The 25630-nt window shown below is 40.2% G+C and overlaps 1 protein-coding gene across 1 annotated transcript in view; it reads left to right on the top strand.

Annotated features, from left to right (window-relative positions):
• CLOCK (clock circadian regulator) overlaps positions 1-25630 on the top strand; it is a 2173159-nt gene that overhangs the window by 594405 nt on the left and 1553124 nt on the right. The window contains exon 5 of the mRNA XM_044062477.1: positions 15876-15966. Coding sequence (XP_043918412.1) covers positions 15947-15966 — 20 coding nt within the window. The 5' untranslated portion in view covers positions 15876-15946. The remainder of the gene's footprint in view (positions 1-15875; positions 15967-25630) is intronic.

Genomic DNA, 25630 nt, shown 5'->3' with positions numbered 1-25630 from the left:
TCTGTACAAGCACTTTTACTGACACCAAAAGAAACATTTCACCCAGTGACCCTTTCAGCAGTTTGTCCATGTCTGCACAAGTACTTCACTAACAACAAATCAGATATTTCCCCCAGTGATCCTTTTAGTACTTTTTCCCTGTATGCCCAACCACCTCTGTGACACCAAATGTAACATTCTCACCCAGTGATCCCTTCAGTTGTTTATCCAAATAAAACATTTCCCCCCAGCAGTCATTTCAGTAGTATGTCCATGTCTGCAGAAGCATTTCAGTGACACCAAATGAAATATTTCCTCCAGTGATCCCTGTAGTACTTAGTGAAGTGCTTATGCTTACATGCACAGACTCCAAATGAAACACTTCTCCCAATGATCCCTGCACAAGTGCTTCACTGATGCCAAATGAAATATTTCCTTCAGCTATCCATTTAGTAGTTTGTCCTTGCCTGCACAAGCACTACACTTACACCAAATGAAACCTTTCCCCCAATGATCCCTTGAGTAGTTTGTCCATGTCTGCATGAGCAGTTCACTGTCATCAAATGGAACACTTCCCTAACGATCCCTGGACAAGCACTTTTATTAACACCAAGTAAAGCATTTCCCCTAGCAACTTTTCCAGTTGTTTGTATGCACAAACACCTAATTGACACCATACAGGTCCTCCATGTGTACCCAAGAACTTTTCTGACATCAAAATGAAACATTTCCGCAAGGACCACTACAGTAGTTTGTTCATGTCTGCACTAACACTTCACTGACATCAAATGAAAAATTTCTCACAATGATCCCTTTAGTATTTTGTCCACGTCTGAATGAGTACTTTTACTGACACCAAATAAATCATTTCTCTCAATGATTCTTTCAGTAGTTTTGTGCACGCATACACAAGCACTTCACTGATAGGAAATGCAACATTTCCCCAATGATCCCATTAGAAGTATGCCCATGTATGCACAAGAACTTCACTGACATCAAATGGAACATTTCCCCCAGTGATCCCTTCATTATTGTGTCAGCATCTGCGCAGGAACTTTTACTAACACCAAAGGATACACTTTCTCAAACATTCCTTTCAGTAATCTGCCCATGTCTACACAAGCACTTCACTTACACCAAATGAAACGTTTCCCCAGTGATCCCCACACAAGCATTTCACTAATGCCAAATGAAACATTTTCCCCAAAGACACCTTCAGTACTTTTCCATGTATGCCCAAGCGGTTCACTGTAACCAAATGTGACATTTCCCCCACTCATGCTGAGATAAGCACTTTTACTGAGATCAAATGAACTATTTCTTCCAAAGACACATTCAGTAGTTTGTCCATGTAGGCCCAAGCACTTCACTAACAACAAATTAAGTTTTTCCCGCAGTGAGCCATGTAATAGTTTGTCCATGGCTGCACAAGCACTTCACTGACACAAAATGGGACATTTCCCTGAACAATCCCTTCAGTAGTTCGTTCATGTGTGTCTATACACTTCACTGACACCAAAAAGAACACTTCAGTAGTTTCTGCATGTGTGTCCATACACTTCACTGACACCAAAAAGAACATTTCCCCAAAACAGACCCTTCAGTAAGTTGTCTGTGTCTGCAAAAGCCTATCACTGACACCAAATTAAACATTTCCCCCCAAAATGCCCGCACTAAGATGTCAGTGATGACAGAACTAATAATTTCCTCAAAGGAACCTTTTGTAGTTGGGCCAATACTGCTGAAGTTCTTCACTGGCAGCAAATAAAACATTTCCTGCAACGATTATTTCAGTAGTATGTCCATGTCTGTACAAGCACTTTTACTGACACCGAAAGAAACTTCTCCCCCAGTGCCTTACAGCATCTTGTCCATGTCTGTACAAGTACTCCACTAACACAAAGTCAAACATTCCCCCAGTGATCCTTTCAATACTTTTTCCATATATGCCCCAGCACTTCTCTAACACTAAATGGAACATTCCCACTCAGTGATTCCTTCAGTAGTTTCTCCATGGATGCGCAAGCAGATGCCAAATTAAACTCCATAGACACCTTCAGTAGTTTGTCCATGTAGACCCAAGCACTTTACTGACATCAAATTAAATGTTCCCCCAACGATCCCTTTAGCTAAGAGGTCGAGAGGTATCCAAACCTCTTAACTGCTGCTACAACTGTAGGATTGATCTTACCTGCTCCCACCCCGAAAATTGTTGTCGGTCAGAACATGCATGGCTAACACAAATAGTATCGTTCAAGCAACTTTGCAATTTCTGTCTTGTCCTAAGAGTTCCCAAGGTATGCAAACTTCTTAACTGCTGTTTCCTACTGATCGATCACTTTAGTCATCTCATTCGTAGCTACACACACACACACATTCACACAAGCACATGCACTCACACATTGCAAACAGAAACACAAATACACATGCACATACTTTTATACTTGTTAAACAGCAAAAGCGCTGCGTAGCGAGTGTAAAATAACAGCTCACTCGATCTCGCTCACACTCTCATGCACACTTACACTCACACAAACACAGCTCTGTTCTTTTGTGTTTTTTTTTTTTTTTTTAATTTTACACTCACTAAACCGCAAAAGCGCTGCTTAGCGAGTGTAAAGTAATGGTGGTCATTAGCTTTCATTCAGTCTGAACTGCTGGTTCGTTTAAATTAGATTAATGTAATCTCCTTCAGTTCAACTCTCTGATCATTGCTACGACAACAGAAAATAAGAGTTGCGTTACCATTGTTGGACATAGAAGAACTATGCGGCTATATTTAGCACCCTACAACCCACAAGCTAATAGGAACACAAGATGAGAGTTTGGTTTACAACGGGAACTAATACAGGACTGGGGAAAGGGATGCACAAAATAATTTAAATGAAAATACACTGTGTGTGGGAATGTATGTGACTTTGATAAAGTGGCTGTTACTTTGGTCGTCCTGAATTCTACCCAAATTTTAAATGCTGGGATTGTCCCTTTAAGGTATTGAATGTTATAGAAGAATAGGAAGGGGATTTTTAGAAAAGGGAAGGAGCAAATTATGTAGGAGTAAATGGAAATTATGGGACCTAGCACATGCATAATAATGTTCAGGAGGGGGAGTGAGTTTTAAGGGAAGCCAGGAATTCAGCAATTTTTTTTGATTTGGTGACTGATGATAGTAGCAAAGTATGTGATGTGTATTGTATATAAATGGAAAATGTTAAAATGATTTGTTTTCTTTTTTTGTTAATGTGTATTTGTCTGTGTTTTAAGTTATAATTTAATAAAAGTATTTTTAAAAAAAAAGTACACACTTGTTCCAGCTCAGGTTGCTTGCTCTGTTCTCCACCTGCCTTCTTTCAACTCTATATGAAACTTTTCCTAAAAGGGGTAATTCACTTGACCACCTAGAAGAAGCTCTATTCCTGCCTTGGATCTAAGTTATGTGCTAGAGAAACTCACCTTGACCCCCTGTGAACAGCTGCACTGCTTCTATAAAGATGCTCACTTGGAAGACCACTTACTTTCGTTGTAGCTGTTACATCAGCAAGGGGGATCTCAGCGCTACAAGCCGTCATGTGTAAAGAGCCTTTCACTGTTTTTCACAGGGATAGGTTAATCCTTAGAAAAACCCATCTTTTAAGCCTAAGATGATATCAGTACTTTGTAAGCCAGGCTGTCCACCTGCCAGTCTTCCTCGCAAATCTACAGAACGGGACAGAGCAAGTCCTTCATTCCCAGAATGTACACGTGCAAATCGGGTACTATCTGAACAGAACAGAAAGCCCCTAATAAAGCAGTGGAATTACTGGTGGCTTTTGCAGAGGGTTAAGAGGGCATATCTTTCTCAAAACAAACCATTTCCAAATGGATAGCTACCTGTATTGACTTCTGTTACTCCCACCATGGAAAAAGTCTTAAATGGTCATATTTAAGCCCGCACCACTAGGCACAGGCAACTACCACTACTTTCTACAAAGGAGCCCCTACCCAGGCAATCTTGGATGCAACTACATGAAGTTCATGCACACCTTTACAGAACACTATAATGTAGGCAGTATCTCCATGGCTAGAACAGGTTTCACTACTGCCATCCTGCAAAACCTTATTTCTTAGGGTCATACATATGACATATCACCCAACAGTTGGCTTTCGGAGTCCTGTCAAGAATCAGTACTGCAACATTGATTATAATGAGCAAAGTATAGTTGTGTCCTGTTTACCATAATTGTAGATGTTGAAGTAGATCTGTGTTCCAGTACATACTCCCACTCTCCAGCCCCCTCTATCTGCTGACCACTTCCCCCACTTGCTGGGTTCAAGGGGTAGAGGAGTTTACTACAGGTAGTCCTTTTGTCTTCATCATCCCCTCTTTGCCTCCTGTGACGTTCCTCCTCCTCACTCATAGTCAAGTAACTGGTGAGTCCTCAGGCATCAGACTGCTTGTTCACTGTTTAAAAGGCCCTGAAGATGGCACCGACAGACACCCTTCTTATACCCTGATGTCTGTCTGCTAGGGATGAAGCTGAAAATTTGGAAATCTGTCTATTGGTGGACTTCTGCTTGACAGGAAGACTCAAGTGTCAGTAATGCAACACTGATCTACTCGAACAGCTACAATTATGGTAAGTGGGACACAACTGTACTTCGTCAGAATAAAGGTAACCAGTTTGTGGTCTGACTTAATTATTGAAGGGACAATCAGAGGCAGGAAATGTGCTAGGGCCAAGTTTAAGAACTATGCACAGGATGTTACCAACTTTGGGATTTTGAACAGTTTAATCCTGACAATTCTCATTTACCAAATGTAAAAAGCATTAACGTAACCTATGTTAGAAGTGTTAGTACTCCAGTGTACAGAGGGTAGTTGAAGCTACAGAGGATTACAAATATCTGTTAAGGAGATATTTTCAATGAGTGTCAGGAAGTCTTCATAATTCTGTCACATAAGAGGATCACTAACAAGCTATAAATTGAAATTCTGACTTCGCTAGTGTGAGCTGAAATTTTAGGTATGGGCTGTCACTTTGGAAGGGATAAAATCCTTGGCATGAACACTGCTACACATCCACCATTACTACTGGACTTAATGACATGATAGGCACAGAAACTCAGCATGAATCTGGTACTGTCATTACACTTGAACCGTGTATCAGTGATTAAACAAACATGGACTCTTTCCAAATGTAGACGTGCCTCCAAATTGAGCAGTTTATTGTTAAAACAACTGGCATTGAGAAGGACCACCATAATGTTGTCCAGTTTATGATTTGCTTTGTTAGTTAGGTTGGTATATTCATTAGATGAACTCTGTCTAAAAAAGACATGATAGAAGCAGCAAAGGCTCTAGCTAGTATGAGTAAGTCCTTAAACGAGAGGTGCCACCCATCCTTGCAAAGCATGTTGGTTGTCAGTCGTCTCATCCTAGGTAGATGCATGTTGGACCCTTAGAATGACACAGGCTGCTTATCCAGTTGTTGAATACAGTTATCCTCTAGTTGAATTTGGGCATCATTCTAGGTGAAGGGAGGATACCACTCAAAACCAGAGTCTTATCCTTGACAGAAACTTACAGAGCAAGTTGAAGCAAGTCCCTTTTGCGTGTATTTTCATGGGCTTTTGTGACTAATTGTTCAATCCTGCATGGTCTATTCACATTTTATAGTCATACTTGCTGAAGGAGAGGGTCTTGAGGATCCTTGATACGTTAACAATCCTGCCTTCTGAGATAGAGCCAACTAAACAGTGTCTATGTTCAGTTGTTTTGCAGTGGTAATGTAAACCTCTGCTTCAGATAAGATCACCTTTGGTCTGCCTCCCACCTTTCAAGATGAAACCAATCAAAGATAACAGAAATTCTACAGCAAGTCTAAAGATGCTTTTGTAGGAAGTCTTAGCTGTGTCACATAATGAGAGATCCTGGGGGACCAAAAAAGAATAATGCTATTAATCTTTCACCAAAAGACAGTACAGTTGTATAAAATCTTACTGTAATGGTAGATGCCCTTGCCTTCACTACTGCTGTATTCATAACAGATGAGATTCCTTGCCGTTGAAGGCTGAACATCTGGCCAGTCTACCAAAGACTACTTGTTGTTTTTAAAAGGTAAGCCGAACATCACGCAAATGCTCCTTGCGTAAGTAGAGCATAAAGGTGATGTTCAGGCCTACCATAATCTGAACTGAATGCCCCAGTAGGAACACAGTCCAAGAAACCCAAGAGGTAACCTGTATATCCAGGAAGACAAAAGACTAGGGGATGGAGGCAGGGAGTGAATACTGCAGCAATGAAAGCAAGGACATCTACTGTTATGGTAAGATTTTACACAACTGTACTGTGTCCTTGCTTTCACTGCTGCTGTATTCTTAACAGAAGGTAGAGTGCCGAAGCTCAAGAGGAAACTTGGGAGGGGGAAGTCTCGGAAGAGCCCCCTAAAAACCCATGAAGAATTGCGCTAACAAAACCAGCCCTAGCTCTTGAGATACCATTCAACTTGTAGTGCTTGGTAATGGTATGCACATAAGTCTAGGTAGCTGCCTCAAGAATAGAATTAGTGTCTAAGCTCTTGATAAAAGCACCTGAAGAAGCCACAGCTCTAGTAGAATGAACCTTATCAGAAGAAGGAAAGTTCTTGCCATAAAAAATGTAACAAATGGAAATTACCTTAGAAATCCAAGAAGAAATAGTTTGCTTAGATACAGCAAATCTTAAAGATCTAGGATGAAAAGAAAAAAGTAATTGATCAGATTTTCTAATAGCCTTGGTCTTATCCAAATAAACCTTGAGTTGTCTATGCACGTCCAAACTCCCTCTCACTGTCAGATTGTGGTCAGGGGAAAAAGTAGGCAGATTAAAAGACTGATTCAGTGATAGCTCATTAACCACCTTAGGCATAAAAGAAGGGTTAGTGCACAAGGAAACCCTGTCCTCATGAAAGACCAAAAATGAAAGACAAGCATAAGGGCCTTCAACTCAAACACCCATCTGGCAGAAGTAAGAGCTAACAAAAGAGCAGTCTTCCAGGAACAATGTAGCAAGGAAACTGAAGCAGCAGGCTCAAAAGGAGCCTGAGTCCACTTCTTCAAAACAAAATTAAGATCCCAGGCTTCCTGGGAGGTCTAATATTAAGGACACCATTAAGAAATCGTTTAACCTCAAATCTAGAAGCTAAAGTAGAAGAAAAAGGCAGACAAGCAGAGATAGCTGATAAGTGGGCCTTAATAGAAGAATAGGCTAAATCATCATTGAGCAACTCACACCAATAAAAGAGATCCAAAGGAACATCCACAGTAAGTGGGTCCAGGTTACGAGAGTGACACCAAATAGAAAACCACTTTCATTTGGATAAGTAGGATTTCCTAGTAGTAGGTTTCCTGACCTCCTGCAGGACTTGCAACACATCATCCGAAAAGAGGTGTCTGTGAGGAATCAAAATCCTATCCACAGTGTCATTTGAAGCATGGACAGGTGGAGATGGATGAGAGCTCTCTTGTGTGATTAGATCCACCTTGATAGGTAACATGTGATGATTGCCCCTGGCCAGATGTAGAAGTTGATAGAACCAATACTGTCACAGCCAAAAGGGAGTCACCAACAAGATTTTGGGAGCATCCTGCTGAATTTTGAACAGAACTTTCAGAATATGAGGAAGGGGAGGGAATGCATAAAGAAACATCCACTTCCAAGAAAATGAGAGGGCTTCCACCTTCCAAACCAGAGGACCTGGGACGCTGGCACAAAACAGAGGAAGTTGTCTGTTCAGAGGGTAGACAAAAAGATCCAATTGAGGAGTACCCTACTGGTGGTTGATGTTCAGAAACGCATCTCTGTGAACCATCCATTCATGGGATTAAGTTAAGGACCTGACCAAAATGTCTGCCACAGTGTTCTGACTGGAAGGGATATAAACTGCCTGAAGAGTCACGGGATTGAGTTAAGGACCTGACCAAAATGTCTGCCACAGTGTTCTGACTGGAAGGGATATAAACTGCCTGAAGAGTCACTTGATACTTGACAGCAAGATCCCATACTAGAAGTGCCAACCGGCAAAGAAGATAAGATCTCATTCCTCCCTGTTTGTTGATATACCATATCACTGTGGTATTGTCTGTGAACACTTTGAGTGGCCCTGGAGAGAAAAGAGGGTGAAGGGCCTGAAGAGCCAGGAGAAGAGCTCTCATCTCTTTGACATTGATGTGCTCCTACTGACAAGGCGACCACACCCCTGTACTTTTAGGGAGCCAAATATCATCCCGATCCCATGTCTGAATCATCTGTGAACAGTTCCTGAGAGGGAAGATGGGGGCAAAAAGGGATCCCTGGATTCAGAGACAACTGCTGAATCCACCAGTGAAGTTCCTGTCTAAGACAAGGAAGAACAGGCCAGCACTAAGGGACTCTGGCTAACAAAGTTCGCAGATGACTGCAAATTAGGAGCCGTTATTGAATCCCCAAATGATGTGGATGTTCTACAAAAGGGCCTTACAGAAACAGATACTTGATGCCAGAGCTGTGGGCTCAAGCTCAATGCCAAGAAATGTATAGTTATCTCCTTTGGGAAAAACCATGTACCCATGAATTACCACATAAGTGGCAGTACACTAAACACCGAAGTGTGATAAAGGACTTAGGGACACAGGTGGACAGTGGTCTCACCTTCGATAACCACATAGCCACAACAGTCAGGAAATCCTTCTGTGTGGCACACCTCATCACTGAGGGCTTTTCATCCAGAAAAAAGGAGGTCATTGTCCCATTGTACTCATCCCTCATTAGACCCATTATAGAGTACAATGCCCCATTTGGTATGTACCTCACAAGACATCTGCAACAGCTGGAAAGGCCGCAGAAATACCTCACTAAAAGAATCACAGGCCTAAAGCAGATGTCCTATGCTGACAGTCTAAAAAAAACTCCAGCTATACTCTGTGGCATATCATCTACTCAGAGGCGATCTCTGCTTAACATACAAAGCCATGTCAAACCCTGAGCTGTTGGACATGCTCCACTTAAAGAAATCCCAATCCCTCAGAGCCACAGGCTCCAGGGATCTAAACCTTGTCATCGCAATGAACAAAACATGCTGGAGGGATAGATTCCTGACCCATTCTCTGGAATAGACTGCCCATACATGTCAAGCAGAGCACCTCCTTGGCCCTCTTCAGAAGGAACCTTGACAATTGGATGGGAGATAAGAAATTCACCCCGGGAATCACTTCACTCACCCTGCTCGACAGGGGTCCAGGGCAGTAAATATTGTGGGAAGAAATATCCAGGGAATTGTTATGGCTAGGCTTGTATAGGCCCTAGGGTCGATAGCCTAGTACCAGCCTATGAACCTATGGTGAGAACCTTATTCTCATAGTGATTTTCATAAGGTCTTTGCTTAGAATGGTGATACAAATGTCCATAGCTAATGATTTCAAGAGTTGCTGAATGTTTACAACATCACTGCTTTATTCCCCATGTCTAGGATTGTTGTTGCCTTTTTTAAAGGATGCCTTAGTTGACAACAAAGGCATCTGAACTGGAGCTTCTGCTTTTACAGTGTAACACTTGTCCTTTTTTCTGACTACTGACTCTGTTTACTGATAGAGCTGCTTAACCATTTTTCTCCACAAATTGTGCTTGCACATGTAGTATCCATTACAATAGACCCACAAGATTCTACAGCAAAACTTTGTACATCGGAATCCGGCTCTTTGGCATATAATTTGTTGAATTTGCCTTTATCTTAACATATTTTGCTTTTTATTTTATGTTTTTAACTTGATACTCATAGTCCACTGTTGCAGAAATGATTCTTGGGATTTTCCACCTGCAGAAGACCTAGGCTGACTTGATTACCAGAGATCTCACCTTCTCCCACAGCCCAGTGAATGCCCCCCCCCCCCCGACATCAGTATATTGGTGGTTTAAAAGGTAATTGGCTGGCCCCATCTTTAGTTCTTTCTTACCACTGAAGTCCAATGACCATTTCCCTTATTTAAGCACATTGTTAATACATTGTGTTGGCCTGAATGCCGTAAACTCAGGTTTCACCTGAGATTGCCTGCAGATGTTAGAGAAAATGAATGAATGTTTAGCATTCTGGAAGCAAATTTCTCACAAGGACTTTCATTCTGTCTGCCTTTCTTTCTGGACCCAGAGCACAAAGTCCCCAGGACACTTTTTTTATGCCTGCATCATTAAACATAAGGTTAAGTGCCTAGAATGATACCTGCAACAAATGTCCTTTTCGTAGCCTGTGTATACTATGACATGTTGCCATTCCCTCCTCTGAACTTGGAAAAAAGAAATAGAAGTGTCCGAAGGAAAAGAAACATTGGAGAAGCCAGCAACACAGTCTCCATGTTGTATAGTCCCTGTAAAATTGAGATTATTTGAGGAGATGAGGCAGTTTTTCAGCCCCTTCAGATAACTTTTACTGAAATTAGGCCACTGGCACAGCCATTGGGAGGGCAATAATGCCTTTGATAGTGTTGACTGCTTGAGCTGAAACTTTACCAGCTTCAGTTTGATCTGGAGGCACTTTGTATTCCATGGTTTCTGATGCTAGAGTCTTAATTACAAAGGGGGAGGGTGGCATTTCCTTGCATCTTCATAAGGGAAGAGGTTGGCAAGGACCAAATGTAGGTTGCAGCCACCTGCCTGCATCGTGAGGCCTTGCACTCTTATACCACACCCCAAGCTTCCAAACACAAAGCAGCTGGCTAGCTGTTTGCCCCAGCCTGTGCTTTTTCAACCAAAGTCCCTTTCTTCCCAAGTTTCCTCTCAGTAATTATCACACTGGCTGAGGATCTCATGGAATTTGAGATCCAGGCAGCTACACTCTGAAAAAGATCGTGCTTCTAGAATTCTGTTGGTGAAAGAAGGGGTATTTCCACTCAGGGCAGCTCTAATTTCTCATACTCAGAGGAGGAGGACTTCACCTATGTCAGTTGTCTGTGTCCTGGCTGTAATGTGGATTCTGAGTCTTAAGACACCCTGGCATCAGCTTCACTATGTGGGGACCTTTATTTTGGGGACATCTTTCATAGGCTGAAAGAGTTCTTTAATTGTGAGGCTGAGTAGTATTCTCAATCCAAGAACAAGTTTAGGCAATTTCTTGGAGTACCAGAGCCCAGGCCTTTAGCTATCCCCCCGGTGCATTCTCCACAAGATGTGTTCTTAAACATATCTGTTCAACTTGATTCCCATTCACTCACCTTCACCCCCACCCCCAACCCAGGAAGCCTGATCACTTTTACAGGGTACTTGACCATCACCAGGCACCTGTACAAGAATCTTGTGACTGATCCACAGGTGGTGTTCTCAAATTACAAGAGATCTCATGGCTGTACTTCCAGGAATTTTTACAGATGATAGAGAACAGAGATCACCATAATTTTGGAAGAAAAGTCTTGCACTTCTGCTGCCCTGCCCATGAGGCTATCCTGGAGCACTTGAAGCAGGAGGCATACGGGATGCAAGATAGAGGTCTTCAGTGGGAATTTTTTAAATTTCACGTCGCTTATCCATTTATGCAAGTTTACATTGAAAGTGGCAAGGGTGCTACTATACTTGACTTTCAGTGGAAGTTTGTTCCCGAGGCAAAGGATACATTGGGTTACAAACCTGTCATGGCTGCATATCATATTTGTTGATGAATGATTTGGTTCCTTTAGCTATGTATATGGGATACCATGTGTTCTGTGAAGGAACAGGAGGTAAAAGAGGGTTGGATCTTTCATGGCTTGAATGGCTAGACACAGCTCTCCTTGGAGGAGTCTATAATGGACTAAATATCAGAAGAGGGCTGTCAGTCTGTCCTGATAACTAAGATTTTTGAGGCCACTTATCCTTTTAGTTATGACTGTTTGAGGTCTCTCTTAAGTTGAGTGGTATGTGTAGACAAACATATGCTAAAAGGTGCACTATATGCAGTAACATTCTGATGAGATAGTGTAAAAGGGAATAAAGACTTTTTGTCTAGTGGAGATGGCTTTGGAAATTAGGTGAGCCAGATAAGTTCTCAGAGCTGCTGCAGAGACAAGATGGTGAAATAAGGAATTGCCTACAACAGTGCCTAGGTCCCTTATGACAGCATCTGATTTGAGGGATGTGTCACCTATGCAGTATGTAAAAAAAAAAATTACCAAAACTGTGCTGCATTTGTTCATATTTATTTGGGACAGTTGTCATTGCACCACTTGTTAATGTGATCTAACCCATGCTAGTGCAGCTGTGAGCCAGTGAAGGATCAAATAACACCCACTTTACATTCATCTATAAAGTCAAATAACCATAGGCAAGGAGTGTTGGCCTGAAAGACTGAGAATTAGGTACCAGATAGGAGAGAGTACAACACTGGTAACTTTTTTGCTTCCAGAAGTGGCACCTAGGCCTGCAACTACATGGGTTCTGCCAGGCAACCATTCAGCTACTAACTTTTCAGTGTAAAGGTTTGTGTTCAGATTTACAAGTCTTTTAATTTTTCTTGAATTGGGTATAGTGTTAAAGACCTTGGCTAGGTTCAGATATATTGTATGTACTGTGTAACAACCACTGCCCACTACTTCAGTTACTTTTTCAAAGAAATTAAAAGAGGCAGGACGTTCCTTTGATAAAGGTGAATTGATGACTGTCCAGAGTTGAGATTTTCAGTGTCCATACTTTTATGCCCTATAGCTTTACATGTATGCAGCTAGTGAGACTAATCGCTCTATAGATACTAGGATCCATGGATGGACCACCCTTCTGTAATGGTATTACAGTGGCTATTTTCAGGCTTCATGAATGCAATTAATGGCGAGGTGTACATTAAAGAGTTTAAGTAGGTGTTCAAATAGACCATATTTGGTACTGGTAATTAGGCAACCTGGTATATTTTCAGGACTCGTGGATGAGGTGTCTTAGCTTTTTAAGAGGTCCGAGAGAACTTGTTTGACAGTAATTTAAAGGAGGTGGCTCAGATTGTTGAATAGCTATAACTGTGGGTGGAGCGAAATTTGCACTAAATTTGTCACCTAGTATATTAGCTATTTCCTTTGGGTCAGAGTGTGCATTATTATTGTGGAATAGCTCCTAACATTGTTTGGTGTTAGTTCTCATCTTCCTGGCATAGTTAAAGAAAGGTATGTAGTTATGTTTTGTTTGTGTCTGTTTTAAGATGAGCTTTTCAGTGGTTCCCTTAAGCTCTTTACTTGTTTGCTTAAGGTAGGTAAAATTGAGACATATGATAAGTATTAAGCAATTTCTTGTGTTATTTATATGGGTATTGCACCATAGAGGTTTATTTTATTTCTCATATTTGGTTTGTCTGTTGCACACTGAGTCTTTGCCAAATGTCTGGCTCCAGTTATTGCCTTTAGTTTCCTTGGTTCTGCAGAAATCCTCCCTCATCCCAGGCACAGGGGTTACCTTTCTAGAGGTAGACCTAGACTCCGTAGAGCAGAAGGCTTAACTTCCTGAGGAGAAAATGTTGTTCATGTCTCAGTACTTAACCAATATTAAAGTTAAAAACAGTATTCCATGAGAATTTCTAAGGCTATCCTTTCACCAGATTGCATAACAAAAAGCCCCAGTGGTATTTGAAGAACCACTGCTGAAAACACCTTCATTTTTTGCAGACTTGTATCCTTCACCTACCTTACATAAAGAAAGATACTGTGATGGGTGGAAGACAGGCAGATCAACAAACACGTTGCTTTCCATCTGGACACTGGTTCTCAGATGCTAACAGCAGAAGGATCAGACATCACTTGATATGCTCACTCAGGGTGTGAAATGCTCAGGGTGTTTGTGGAAAAAAAATAATCTAAACATGTTGATATAAAAGAAATAGTGGCTGTACTGAAGCCTGTGAAAGCTATTGGACTCTGCTGGTCCACAGCGCCCTTGTGATACTTACACATGACAGCACAGTGATGTGGTACATAAACAAGGAAGGTTGCATCTTTTCCTGTCTGGTTTGCCGACTAGCTGTACATGTTTGGAAAGTAGCATAGGAAAGAGGCTCCACTCCTTTGGCCTAGTACTGTCCATGACAGGACAGTTATGTAGCAGATACCCTTAGCAGGTCCTGTCTGGATCCATATGAGTTGATGTTAAAAAGAGAGGTGTTCTGAGATGTAGTTCATAAACGGGGTGTGGCAGAAGTAGACCTTTTGGCTTTATCTCAGAACAAGCAATTTGGAAAGTTTGCACAGGAGTCCCACAGAATAGGACCTGTGGGATGGATGCCTTCTCCTTACCATGGACAGTTCCATTTATTTATGCATTGCCCCCTTAGCACCAGCGTACTTCGGAAGTAAAGGAGGCTGGGCCAGAGGTGATCTTATTACCTCCTTACTGGCCCAGACAGCACTAGTTCTCACTAAATCTGAACACAATCCAAACAAAACCACTGGTGCAGCCACAGCTGGTGGACCTTCTTACACAGAGAAAGAGAGAAAGGAGTCCTATCATTCACCCCCCAACCTGAAGACCTATAAGCTGGGAGAATGGATGATTTATTTCTCATCCTGTCCATACTCTTGTTTTCTGAAGACACTGTATGTCTTTTGAAAAAGAGGCTAGAAAACTTAGTACCAGGAAAGTCTACATATTAAAATGAAACGTGTTCCCACACTAGTGCAGCAACAGAGATTGGTAGCCCTACCACCCTCTGATATCACTGATTCTTGATTACCTTTCTGTCCTTTTTAAATGGTTTTGTCTTATGCTGCAATTAAAATGCTCATACCTTATCCATTTCTTCCTGACTCCCTTGGACCCACCTGTCTACTCCCAACTAGTCATGAAACAATTCCTAAAAGGAGTCCTCTACCTAAAGCCACATAGAAAGGAACCAGCCCCACCATGGGATCGTATCTTTGTTTTGGAAAAGTTTGTTTCAGCTACCATCAGGATGCTTACCTGAAAAAGACTGCTCTCCTGGCGCATACAATTAAAAGATTTTAAGCAGTCAATTGTATACCAGCATAGTGTACATCCTTTGCAGGTTTCTAAGTAACCATAATTAAAGGCAAAATAAGAGTACGCCTAACACAATCTACCTTTGTAAAATGTTACACTTTTTTGGAAACACTGAAAAACTAGTTTAGTTTATGGAGCCTTTAAAATGAGTGACACAGAGGATTATGATTGGGGCTGTGCTCATAGCTAACTTACATGTTTGAGACGTGACTGACAAAAAATTCACCTTAAGAGCAGGGAGAAGTGAAGTTTGAGAAGTCAGTATTGAGATGCGTGTTGAGAACAAACAAGTAGTTACAACTGATGAAGGACATTGATAATTCTGTGTAGTAGTACACAGATCATTATCTTTTTTAGGTAGTTACAGTTAAAAAAGTGTAGAAGCAAGAGGTGTGTTACAGCTATGAAAGTCATAAAACAGTACAGCTACCCAGACATTGGGCAGAAATGAATTGTCCCTCTGGAAAAATGTCTTTAAAACCTGATAGGTGCTTTACTTTGTCAGTTTTTGGTAGCAGCAGTGTGTGTAACAGATTTCTAAGCTGTAAAATTACTTTGGATGGTGTTATGCAGTGGCTGCTAGAATGCTGAAGCACAAGACTATAGCTTGACAGCACTGAAAGATGCTTACTGCAGTTGTCTTTTTTTCCCTAAATTTGGAGCATAATCATGGTGCTTTCTGCCCTGCATTGGTATTGGGACTGCCCTGCATCAAGCCAGCACAGCTTTGGGTATATTCTTTCCTTTGATAATAGTGATATCATACTGCACAGTCATTTACATTGGTGCCTGAAAGAAAGTAGATCGTTAATAACACAGGAAATGTAAAATATGAATTACATCATAGTGTTAATAGTGTAACTTGTGTGTGTGCGCACTTGTGAATGTGTATAATTCTGTAATCAGAATATGCTGTTGTTTATTAAATTATTTTTGTATTTTGTAGGCAAAGGCACAAATGTCTCCCACAAGGTTAAAGTGTGGTGGGTTTCACTTCTCTCCTTAGACGGACATACAATGAGCTCTCTAGGAGACAGGTATGGTATAAACATCTTGGTGCTGATAAGTGATATATATTTGTAGACATTCTTTTTTTATTTTAATTTACATGCTTTACATGTGGTCATACAAAATACACCAGGGCCTGTTTTACTAGTAATTACATTTGACTAAGATGTATGCTGATGGTTCCTCCGATGTTCTTAATCAAGGTGACTTTAACAATAAGCAGCAAAACCTTGATTTTCAAGGTTTTTTAAAAAAGAGTTACGATATGCAACAAGTTACGTGCAATGTTGAGACTGGTGATAAAGCTGTCAAAACTTACAGGCAAAGCCTTGATGACTTGTATTTTTATTTAGATAAATACAAAAGACTAGAATGTGATTGTACCTATCTTAAGGAATGCCTTAGCAAGCAGGTGGTGCCCAAGGGCTTAAGGCTTTCCAAGTTTCCCAATAGGGTTGAAGAGGGGTCAGAGTTCCATTCAGACTTATTAAAGATATTTGACCAGTGTGGCTTTGAGGTCATTAGAGCAATAATAAATGAAAATGGGAGAGTTATGGCAGGTATTTCAAAAGAAATGGAGATCATTAACAACCGAATAGTTAATTACCTTTTATTCCAGGTTGAAAAAGAGAAGAAGCAGTATTTTAATATTTTTTCTCAAATTGATTCCGATTGCACCTTAAATATGAATAGGAAACGGGGTAAGTTAGCAAGGGACCTCAAAGAATACAGGGACAGTTTAGCATACCCCAAACCCAGGGTTTTTTCTAGGCTTCGTGAACAAAGGACCACCAAGGACCAAGTTGGTTACCAGCCATATACCCCTGATGAAGAAAAAAGGGGAGACTATGGTGATATTCCCTTTCAGGATGAAGAATGCCCTTTAGGTCAGGGACCCCCGCTTCATCGGTCCAACCGAATTCGCAACCAGAATCAAATTTATTACAGAGGGGTTAGAACAGGAGGTAGATGTTATTTCTACAATTACCTGTGAGGGTAACACCTTAGAACTTCATAACTATAAGATTTTTAATTACAGTAATATTGATGTACATCCTGAACACTTTCAGCTTTTTTCAAAAGGATTTAAATTTGTTCCCAACAGGAAGGCCAGCATTCCCAGATCTATCATAGATCTAAAATTATTTTTGAGAAAACAAAATTTGGCTTTATTATTTAATGGGCAAGAATTTGGTACACCCTCAACTCCTGTTCTTAAAAGGAAGAGTACCTTCAACCCCCCCCTACATCCCCAATTGAGGAATTTTGGTAATTTGATGGAGAGGGAGATCAGGAACATCATTTCAAAACATTATGTTAACCCTAATTTATCTCAGGTTGAGAAAAAATTATTAAATGACTTAAAACAAGATGGGAATTTGAGAGTGATGCATCCGGACAAGGGTGGGGGGACAGTCCTTATGGACAACATTGTTTATGAATCCAAGATGAAAGATTCTCTTCACGATACTAGTAAATATTCTAAGGCCTCAATTAATGAGGTAAACATCGCTAAAATGCTTCAAGAATTATTGTTGGACGGCTCTATTAGTCAAGAACAATTCAACTTTTTGTTCAACCAACAACCCCGTGTTCCGACCATTTTTGGTATACCCAAGGTTCACAAGAATCCCATGGATCCACCTTTAAGGTTGATTGTCTCAGCAGAAGGGTCTATTACTACCCCTCTGGCCAAATTTGTGGATGACAAACTCAAGAATCTATCATACTCTGGGGACATAGTCCTCAAGGACTCATGGGATTTTTTGAGGTGTGTTGAAACAAACCTTTATACTTCTGATCTCATTTTTGTTACCTTGGATATAGTGGACTTATTTGGTTCTATTCCACATGAGACCGGACTTTTATGGTTGGAACAGGCCATGATTGACAATGGTACATTTTCCCATGGCGATTTTACCAATTGCCTTTTATTTATGGAGATTATTTTGAAAAATAATTTTATGTTTTTCCAGGGGGAATTCTTTAGACAAAACAAGGGTGTTGCCATGGGTGCTAAATGTGCACCAACATATGCCAATATAATTTTGAATTGGTGGGAGAAGTTATTTATTTTGGACTGTCCATTTACCAAATGCTGGTCCCTGTACAAGAGGTTTTTAGACGATATTTGTATTTTTTGGATAGACACCGAAGAAAGATTCTTTGAATTCTTGGATTATGTGAAGGGCACGACCAACTTCTTGGACTTTACCTTTGAGGTTAATGCAGAACAACTGGTTTTTCTGGACATTACACTTAAAAAGGTTGAACAAGGGTTTTCTTCTAGTATACATCGTAAGAAAACTTTTTCTAACTCTTACCTTCACTATTAAGAGTGCCCATCCCTATTTTCAGAAGAAAAATTTAGTGAAGGGTCAACTTGTAAGGGTTAGTAGAATGACCTCAGATGACCATGAATTTTTAAAGGAATGCAACAATGTGTGCAATATGTTGGTTGATAGAGGTTACCCAAGGTCTTTACTGGAGGGTGTTTTAAAAGAGGTGGTTCAAGCGAGGCAAAAGAGATTTGCCCCCATTTTGGGACAAAACACACCTATCCCAACTGATGATTCAGGGAACAAAAATCCCACCTTTCAAGACAGGGCATACATACTTGATTATTCAGGTGATTCAGGACCTATCAAGGACCTGATCTCCAGAGAATGGGGTAGGTATGTCCAAATTACGGATTTACCACTGAATAACAAAACCCCCCTGAAATTCATTTACCGGAGGGACACGAATTTTAAGCAAATTTTTGAATTCGGTGGTCCCAAGGTTAAAAATATAGGTCCCCGTGGGTTGGGAACATACAAATGTGGGTTTTGTTCCCAATGTCCTAGGATAGTTAACAGAAATCAGATTTTTTTTAGAAGCTAGGAATAAATCACTTACCAGTAGGGGTACCTTCAATTGTAACAGTTGTGGAATAGTGTATTTGGCTACATGTGACCTATGTACCTCCTTTTACGTGGGGAAAACAGAAAGAAAATGTAAGTGTCGCATTTACGAACACCTGTATGAAATTAAAAAAACAGAATATGAAAAATGCTTTGTGTAGACATCAGACAACTTGCCCCAAAGCAGTTATTTCCTTTTTTGCACTGGATTCTGTGCCCAAGGATGTAAGGGGAGGTATGTGGGAGGACAAACTGGAATATAAAGAGTTATACTGGCAGATAGTTTCGGAATGCAACAAACCGCCTGGTTTGAATGATTTTCTATCTATCAAGCCAGTACTAAAATTGAGATCAGCTAAACTTTGAGACATCCATTGCACTTACCACTAAAAGTCACTAGGTGGCAACACTGTCCCACACATTTACTTACATACATTTTTATTGTTTTGGAGCCTTGGCAAAACCAACTAGTGTGTTTTGAATACTAGTTACTAGTACAATGAAGTACAAGTGCTTGATTAATTTTATAATTGAAACAACATGTATTTATTGGTGCTTCATATATTTTTAATACTAAATTTGGATAGTTATTATTATTTTTTATTATTTTTTAAGCATTGGGTTTAGAAACGAGTGTTTCCCTGCATGTTTTATTGAAAGAATTGCTTGTTGGTTTTAAATTGATTTAAATTGATTGACAATTAATTTGCCAATTAGACAGGGTATATAATCAGAATTACTTTCAACTGTTTGTATTGATTCTGATGAAGACTGTGGTCGAAAACGTACTTGGATAACAGCGTTACATCAACTTTTTGTACTACAATAAAATTTCTTGAGTTTCCAGCAGTGTTGCGGGCTTCCATTGTGGTGTTTGGGCAATTTTTTTCATTTATTGGTGACTCTACATTGCCTACATCTTCTTTCTTTGGTTTAAGATGTGTATAGGTTCATAAGTTCAAAGGTAAGTACTAGTCTACCTACCCTTTTGGTCCATTTTAAGCCTAGCCAGTTTCCCTTTATATGCTCAAAATAACCTGTCCCATTTGGTTATAGATTGACCTTCTCTACCTAATTAGAGTAACTGTGATCATACCATAGATAATTTGAGGGGATGCCTGCATGGAATAATAAATTTAGGAGATGCCTCTGTCCATTAATAGTACAGGTGGCAGTCCTGGGGTAAATTTTCTGTTTCCCATCCATAGATTTAAGTTGCACCTGAAAATGGACAGGGATGAACTTTGTTATATGCGGATGGGGAGAATGTTCCACAGCATCAGTATCCTCTGCAAGATGTACCTGTCGCTCCGAACCGTTCTGTTGATGTTGCAGATGATGTTGGAGAAGAGGTTTAGATCCCTACTGAGTTTTTCTTGTGCCATTTAACTTGCTGATGTGCAGTAAATCCATCAGTAATGGGTTGGAGAATGCCTTGTATGGCAGATACACATCACCTCTTAGTAGTCTGTAGGATACAGAGTATAGTGACAGTGATTTGAGTCTATATATATATATATATATATATATATATATATATATATATATATGTATATTTTCTGTATATTTGTTCAGCAGCTAAGAAATATACATCTTACTTCAGAGATGGTCACTTTAGCGGTAAATTACTGCATTTGGATAGTCTAATGATAAAAACCTGTATTGGTGTTTGTGGCCACTTCAGATATGTTTACTGATCTTGTGCAAGTCATCCAAAACAAGAATCCCTGTATATGTATAGAGTTTGCATGTACCCTGTTCGTTTGTTTTTTTTTTTTTTTACTGTTGTGAATTTGTTGGCGGCTTTTCTTTCTTCCCTTGCGGGTGCTGTATTGATTGATTGATTGATTGATTGATTGCTGGCTCTTTTTTCTTACCATATTTGACAGTTTCCATCCAGAATTGCCATCTGAAGAGCATTTCATTTTTGAAGGGTATATCTTTCCCTTTCACTGTACTTGTGATAGATAGACCGACCGACCCCAGGAAATTCAACATAATATATATTTTTTAGAGCTTGACTACTTCACTAAAACTCGTAAATTTTACCCGTAAGTAAAATACTTAGACTTAAGACAATTGAAAGAAGCTTTGTCTTCCTGCTTGACTCACTAAAGGTTTAAAAGGTTAGAAACGTTATCAAAAAGAGAAATGCTCTTCTAATGGAAACATCTCATAAAATTCACAAGATGAGGGAGAAGTAAGATGTAAATCATTGAGAAAGGGTGTTTCCCGAAAGCTCTGTGTTTCATAAAGGTGTGTTTTATTCAACTGTCGTTTGTTTTTTTTGGAGAAGTAAGATGAACCATCTGAAAGAGAGAGTCTTGTCAGGTAGGGGTAAACAAAAGAAATGTCAAGTCCTCATCTGATGCCTTAGAAGGTACATATCATCTTTCCAAAGGTAACACCCCAGCAATATCAAAGTTAGTCTCAAAGGGAGGAGGCTGTTACTTTTGATTCATATTGCTTAAAAAAAACACACCTGTACTTGTTATAGAACTTTGTCTGGGTGCATTCTATAAAATATTTCTCCAGATCCAGGAATTTAGTTGCATCCGAATGCTGACTGTTGACACTCCAGAAAAATTGTTTGGCATATGTTAAGATTGTGTATAAATCTGCAACTATCTTGTTAGTAAGAATGCACCAAAGGTTTCTAGATTTTTGCCTGATATTTTGGTGTGTTTCCCATAAATTGTGTGGTTTTCTAGCAAATTGTTGAGGATTGAAGCCACTAAATAATGGCAGATATTTGAGTTTCAGACTTTGTTCTTCAAAAAATGCATGCTAATGCTATATCTTCTCTTCCAGCAACTTTTTTGTTTATAAGAGCAGTAAATAAAATCTATATCTGATTTTGGGCCTTTGTTCGCCCATTATTTTTGCATTTGTCCAGATTTGTTGTGCTTAGAGGTCAAGAGCTGTACTGGCAATTGTATTTTTTAATTTTATAAATAACTGTGTAAATAAGGTTGTAGGATATGTGAATGCTTACTGTCAAGCTGCAGCATGATTTAAAAGACAAAGCTTTAACCTTGTTTTCTGTATTGAGGAATGGTACAAGAAATGCACACCCTCTCCCAGTTAGCTAGGCTAAACCATTCTTCTCTGGTTACATATGGCATTATGCTACTCAGCTGAAGTCTCTTGTATTTTGAGTAACAGACCAGGAAAGTGCAGTATACCTGTAAAGTGAGATTTGCCTGGTTGTTTTTATCCTGAGTATATCTATTCCAATGAAGACCTGTCCTGGGACACTCCCTAAGAGTTCGGGAGGTGTAAGCTTCTTGCTGTGAAAGACCCACCTCTTGATTGAATAGACAACTCTCAAGATGCCATTTTAGGAACAGGCTTTGAAATACCTTGGAGTTTTCATAGACTTTAGGCTCCTCTGCAGAAATGACTTTGTTCTATTTTGTTTTGTCTGTTGTATTTTGCACTATTTAGGCATTGTTAGACAGAATTTAGTAATAATTTTAGTCAGATTTTACTCAAAGTATTTAGCAGATTTGTACAAGTGATCTGTGCATTACTTCATTGCTAAACGTTACCTGACTTTACCTGCCTTTATATTTAATTTGTCATATGGTATGTTCACTTTCTTGTAATAAGTATGTCTGTTTAGATTAATTTTGAAATCTTGTGCCTGGTTATTTATTAGTTATTAATTGATAGAAAGGTAGTGCTGTGTGTTGGTGTAGGACTGTGGCATCCACCTCTGAAAGGAAGGAAGACTGCTCATGTTTATGGTGCCATCAGTTTCAAAAATTTATTTTGGGAGTAGACTGTTAACTGAAGTTTGCAAGACCTGATCTGGCTGGTGGCATGTCTGCAGACGAAGGTTGTGGCACTGTTAAGGTATTGGTAGCTTCTTCAGGAAATCAGTGTGTGTGCGTGCCCATGCGAGCGTGTGTGTGATTTGTATGACACTCCCTTGCAGTTATGAAATTTGCCCATTAATTACATCACCTTCAAAGTGACAAGTCATCTGCAAGTTCAGTTTTTTGGATTTACTTCATTTAAACAAAGATGAAACCATCGAAGCCAGCAGTGATGAGTAAAATGAAGCAAAGGCCCCAACAGGTAAAAAAATGTCTACTGAAATAAATAAACATAAATGTCTTCTAGCTTATTGCAGACCTGCAATGTAATCAAACTACTAGTATCATGGAACAGAGTGAACGTTTTGCAGAGAAGCAGTACCCCCTCTGCTGCAGTATCAGTGGACTTCATCAGCTACATTGTCCTTATGTACACTAACTCTGTGCTTGTGCAACTGAGGAGAAATTACCAACACCTTAAATAGTATTATTAAACACAAATGTAGTTTGCCTTCCATATAGGTAGCATTGTTGTTTTGTTTGAGAAGTGCTTTAGTGAAGTGTGCCTTTGTTCTATTAGCATTAATCCAGCTACATTCAGTAAAGTGGTTGTTTCTGTAAATAAGTGCTCCTGAGAATTTTGGTTAGATATCTTGGATGCAAAGGAAGGAGATAAAATGAGTAGGTCAGAAATATTGGTGTGAACTTTAAATCCTGCACCTTTGTCGCTGAGTTTAAAGTGATGAATGACTGGGGTGTGAGTGCCATTACTGCCAAAAAATAATGTGAAGTGTGAGAGTTAGAGTGTCAAATTCCACACCTCTGGTTCTTGTTATGCATGCAAGTGGGTGATTGGCCTTAAGATCTTTTGCCATATGTGTACTACTGCCTTAGATTATGACTAACAACGGTCATACCTAAATAAGCTTTACAACGTTCACTACAGAAAAAGGTTGTAATCATTCACTCCACTGAAATCTACCCACCTCAGTCTAAGAGTTAACCAAACTGTTTTTTATATGCAAACACACTTAGTGTTTCCCAGGAAACAAATATCCCTATTCTGTATTCACATATGCTGACACTAGTTAGACTACCCGGCTGATACCAAGGTCTCTCTTAAATGAACGTTCTTGCCATGAGACATCCTGTATTAACTTGTAATAGCAGATGGCCAAATAGTTTCCCTTCAGAAAGGCTGGTTACCAACAGTCACATCAGTGCTGTGAGGACACTTTGAATTAGAAATGACACCATCAGTAAGCTTTTACAAGTGCAGTTGCTCAGGGGGGAAAAAAAAAATGATCTGATGTTGTCTTTTTCATTCGTTCCTCAACTTTTGGGTATCAGATCTGACCTCAGATCCAACTTTGCCCATTTACCAGACTCTCAGATTTTACTTTTAAGCTCGTCCCTTTATCCATAATGCCCCAGTCAGCCTGCTATACCCCAGATCTCATTTACCGCCATATCGCTACACATGCGGATCCTACTCGGAAATCTTTTTTTTGTGTATTATATTCATCTTCTTTAAGTCCAGTTTCAAATTTCTTTCCATTAAACATCTTTTTCAAACATTTTCTACCTCCCTCCCTTACTTAGTTTTTCGAGTTTTCTTGCATTAGTTTCACCTGCTACCTTGTTTTCTGCCTTGAAGTAGCTGTCAGTACCATTGTTGGTACTTTTCCTCATTTTCTCTTCTGTTTTTTTCTACCCTCTAGAGGGTATCCTCTTTACCTTACCATTGTTGGTAGTCCATAAAAAAATGCAGATATACACTTTCCTTTTTTCCCTTTCTTTAGACATGTCTGAAACACTGACAGATTTTAAGAAATGCATTTCCTGTGGGCACGATATCCCCAACTGTGATGCCCACAGGGAGTGCGTTTACTGCCTAAGAGCTTCTCACTTAAACATGGACTGCTCCATTTGAGTAGCTATTAATTCCAATGCCCTTATTGTCCATCGGAACAAGTTAGTTCCCAAGGGCTTGCCGCTACCTTCATCATCATCATCATCTTCTGCTCCAGGGGGCTCACACCCTCACAAAGTCATCCAGAGCGTATTTGGAGGTGAAAAAGTCACAAAAACATCCCCAACCTGCTCTCCTAAGTCTACTCCATCTTCAGAGTCTCCTACAAAAATTCAAAAGAAATTGGATCTGACTTTCTCAGATCTGAAGCAAAAACAATCTGATCCCACATCCTCGGATCCAGCAGCTTCATTAACTATGTCTCCATGGACCTGGTCCCCAGGGTTCTCAGTAGAGCCTGTTTCTCCCTGACTCTGTTCTCCTTTCCTCCAAGAGAACCTGAGGAGAGAGTCTTGGCCTCAGTCCGCCACTTCCTCCATCAGATTATGCAGGAGCCTTTCATAAGCTAAAGTGGATAAGATGATGATGAGGAAGTTCTTCAGAGCTCAGATTCAGGTGGGGGTTATCCCGTCAGATCCGTGAGCCTTCCCTCTACTTCCCATGTGATGATTTCTCCTTCTCCGATCCGACTGGCAGTTTTGAATCCCTCGGATCTGGAAGACCAGAGAGTACTCGCATCTGATCCAAAGACAGCTAGATCTTCTCCTGTGACTGTTTTGTCACCAATTCCTTTGAACCAGGATGAGTCTCAGAGCTGAAGCATTGAGGCTGGGTTCCACTCCGTGGTTGTCGGAGCTGTCCCTGCCACTTTGAGCTTTAGAGTTAGAAAGCTGAGGTCCAACTCTCCCTTTGAGGCATGGGTCTGGGCAGGGTCGGGCATGGTGGCATTGGCAGTTTTGGCTCCAGTATGACTACCTGTGATGTCTCCTGGTACTTCTGCTTTTGAGATGGTGGGGAGGGTCTTCTCTCAGGAGTTTCTTACCAAAGACATGGACTTCAGTGAAGGGGAGGTTTTCCCCAGATCTCCACCAGATGACATGTCATTCAGAGACATCTTAGAAATTCTCAAGCAAAAAGCTGGTTGGTCTACTGATAC

The sequence above is a fragment of the Protopterus annectens genome, chromosome 2.part1 (genome assembly GCF_019279795.1).
Source record: "Protopterus annectens isolate FY-2018-M chromosome 2.part1, PAN1.0, whole genome shotgun sequence".
Taxonomy (NCBI): domain Eukaryota; kingdom Metazoa; phylum Chordata; order Ceratodontiformes; family Protopteridae; genus Protopterus; species Protopterus annectens.
This window is presented reverse-complemented; position numbering and strand designations above follow the sequence as displayed.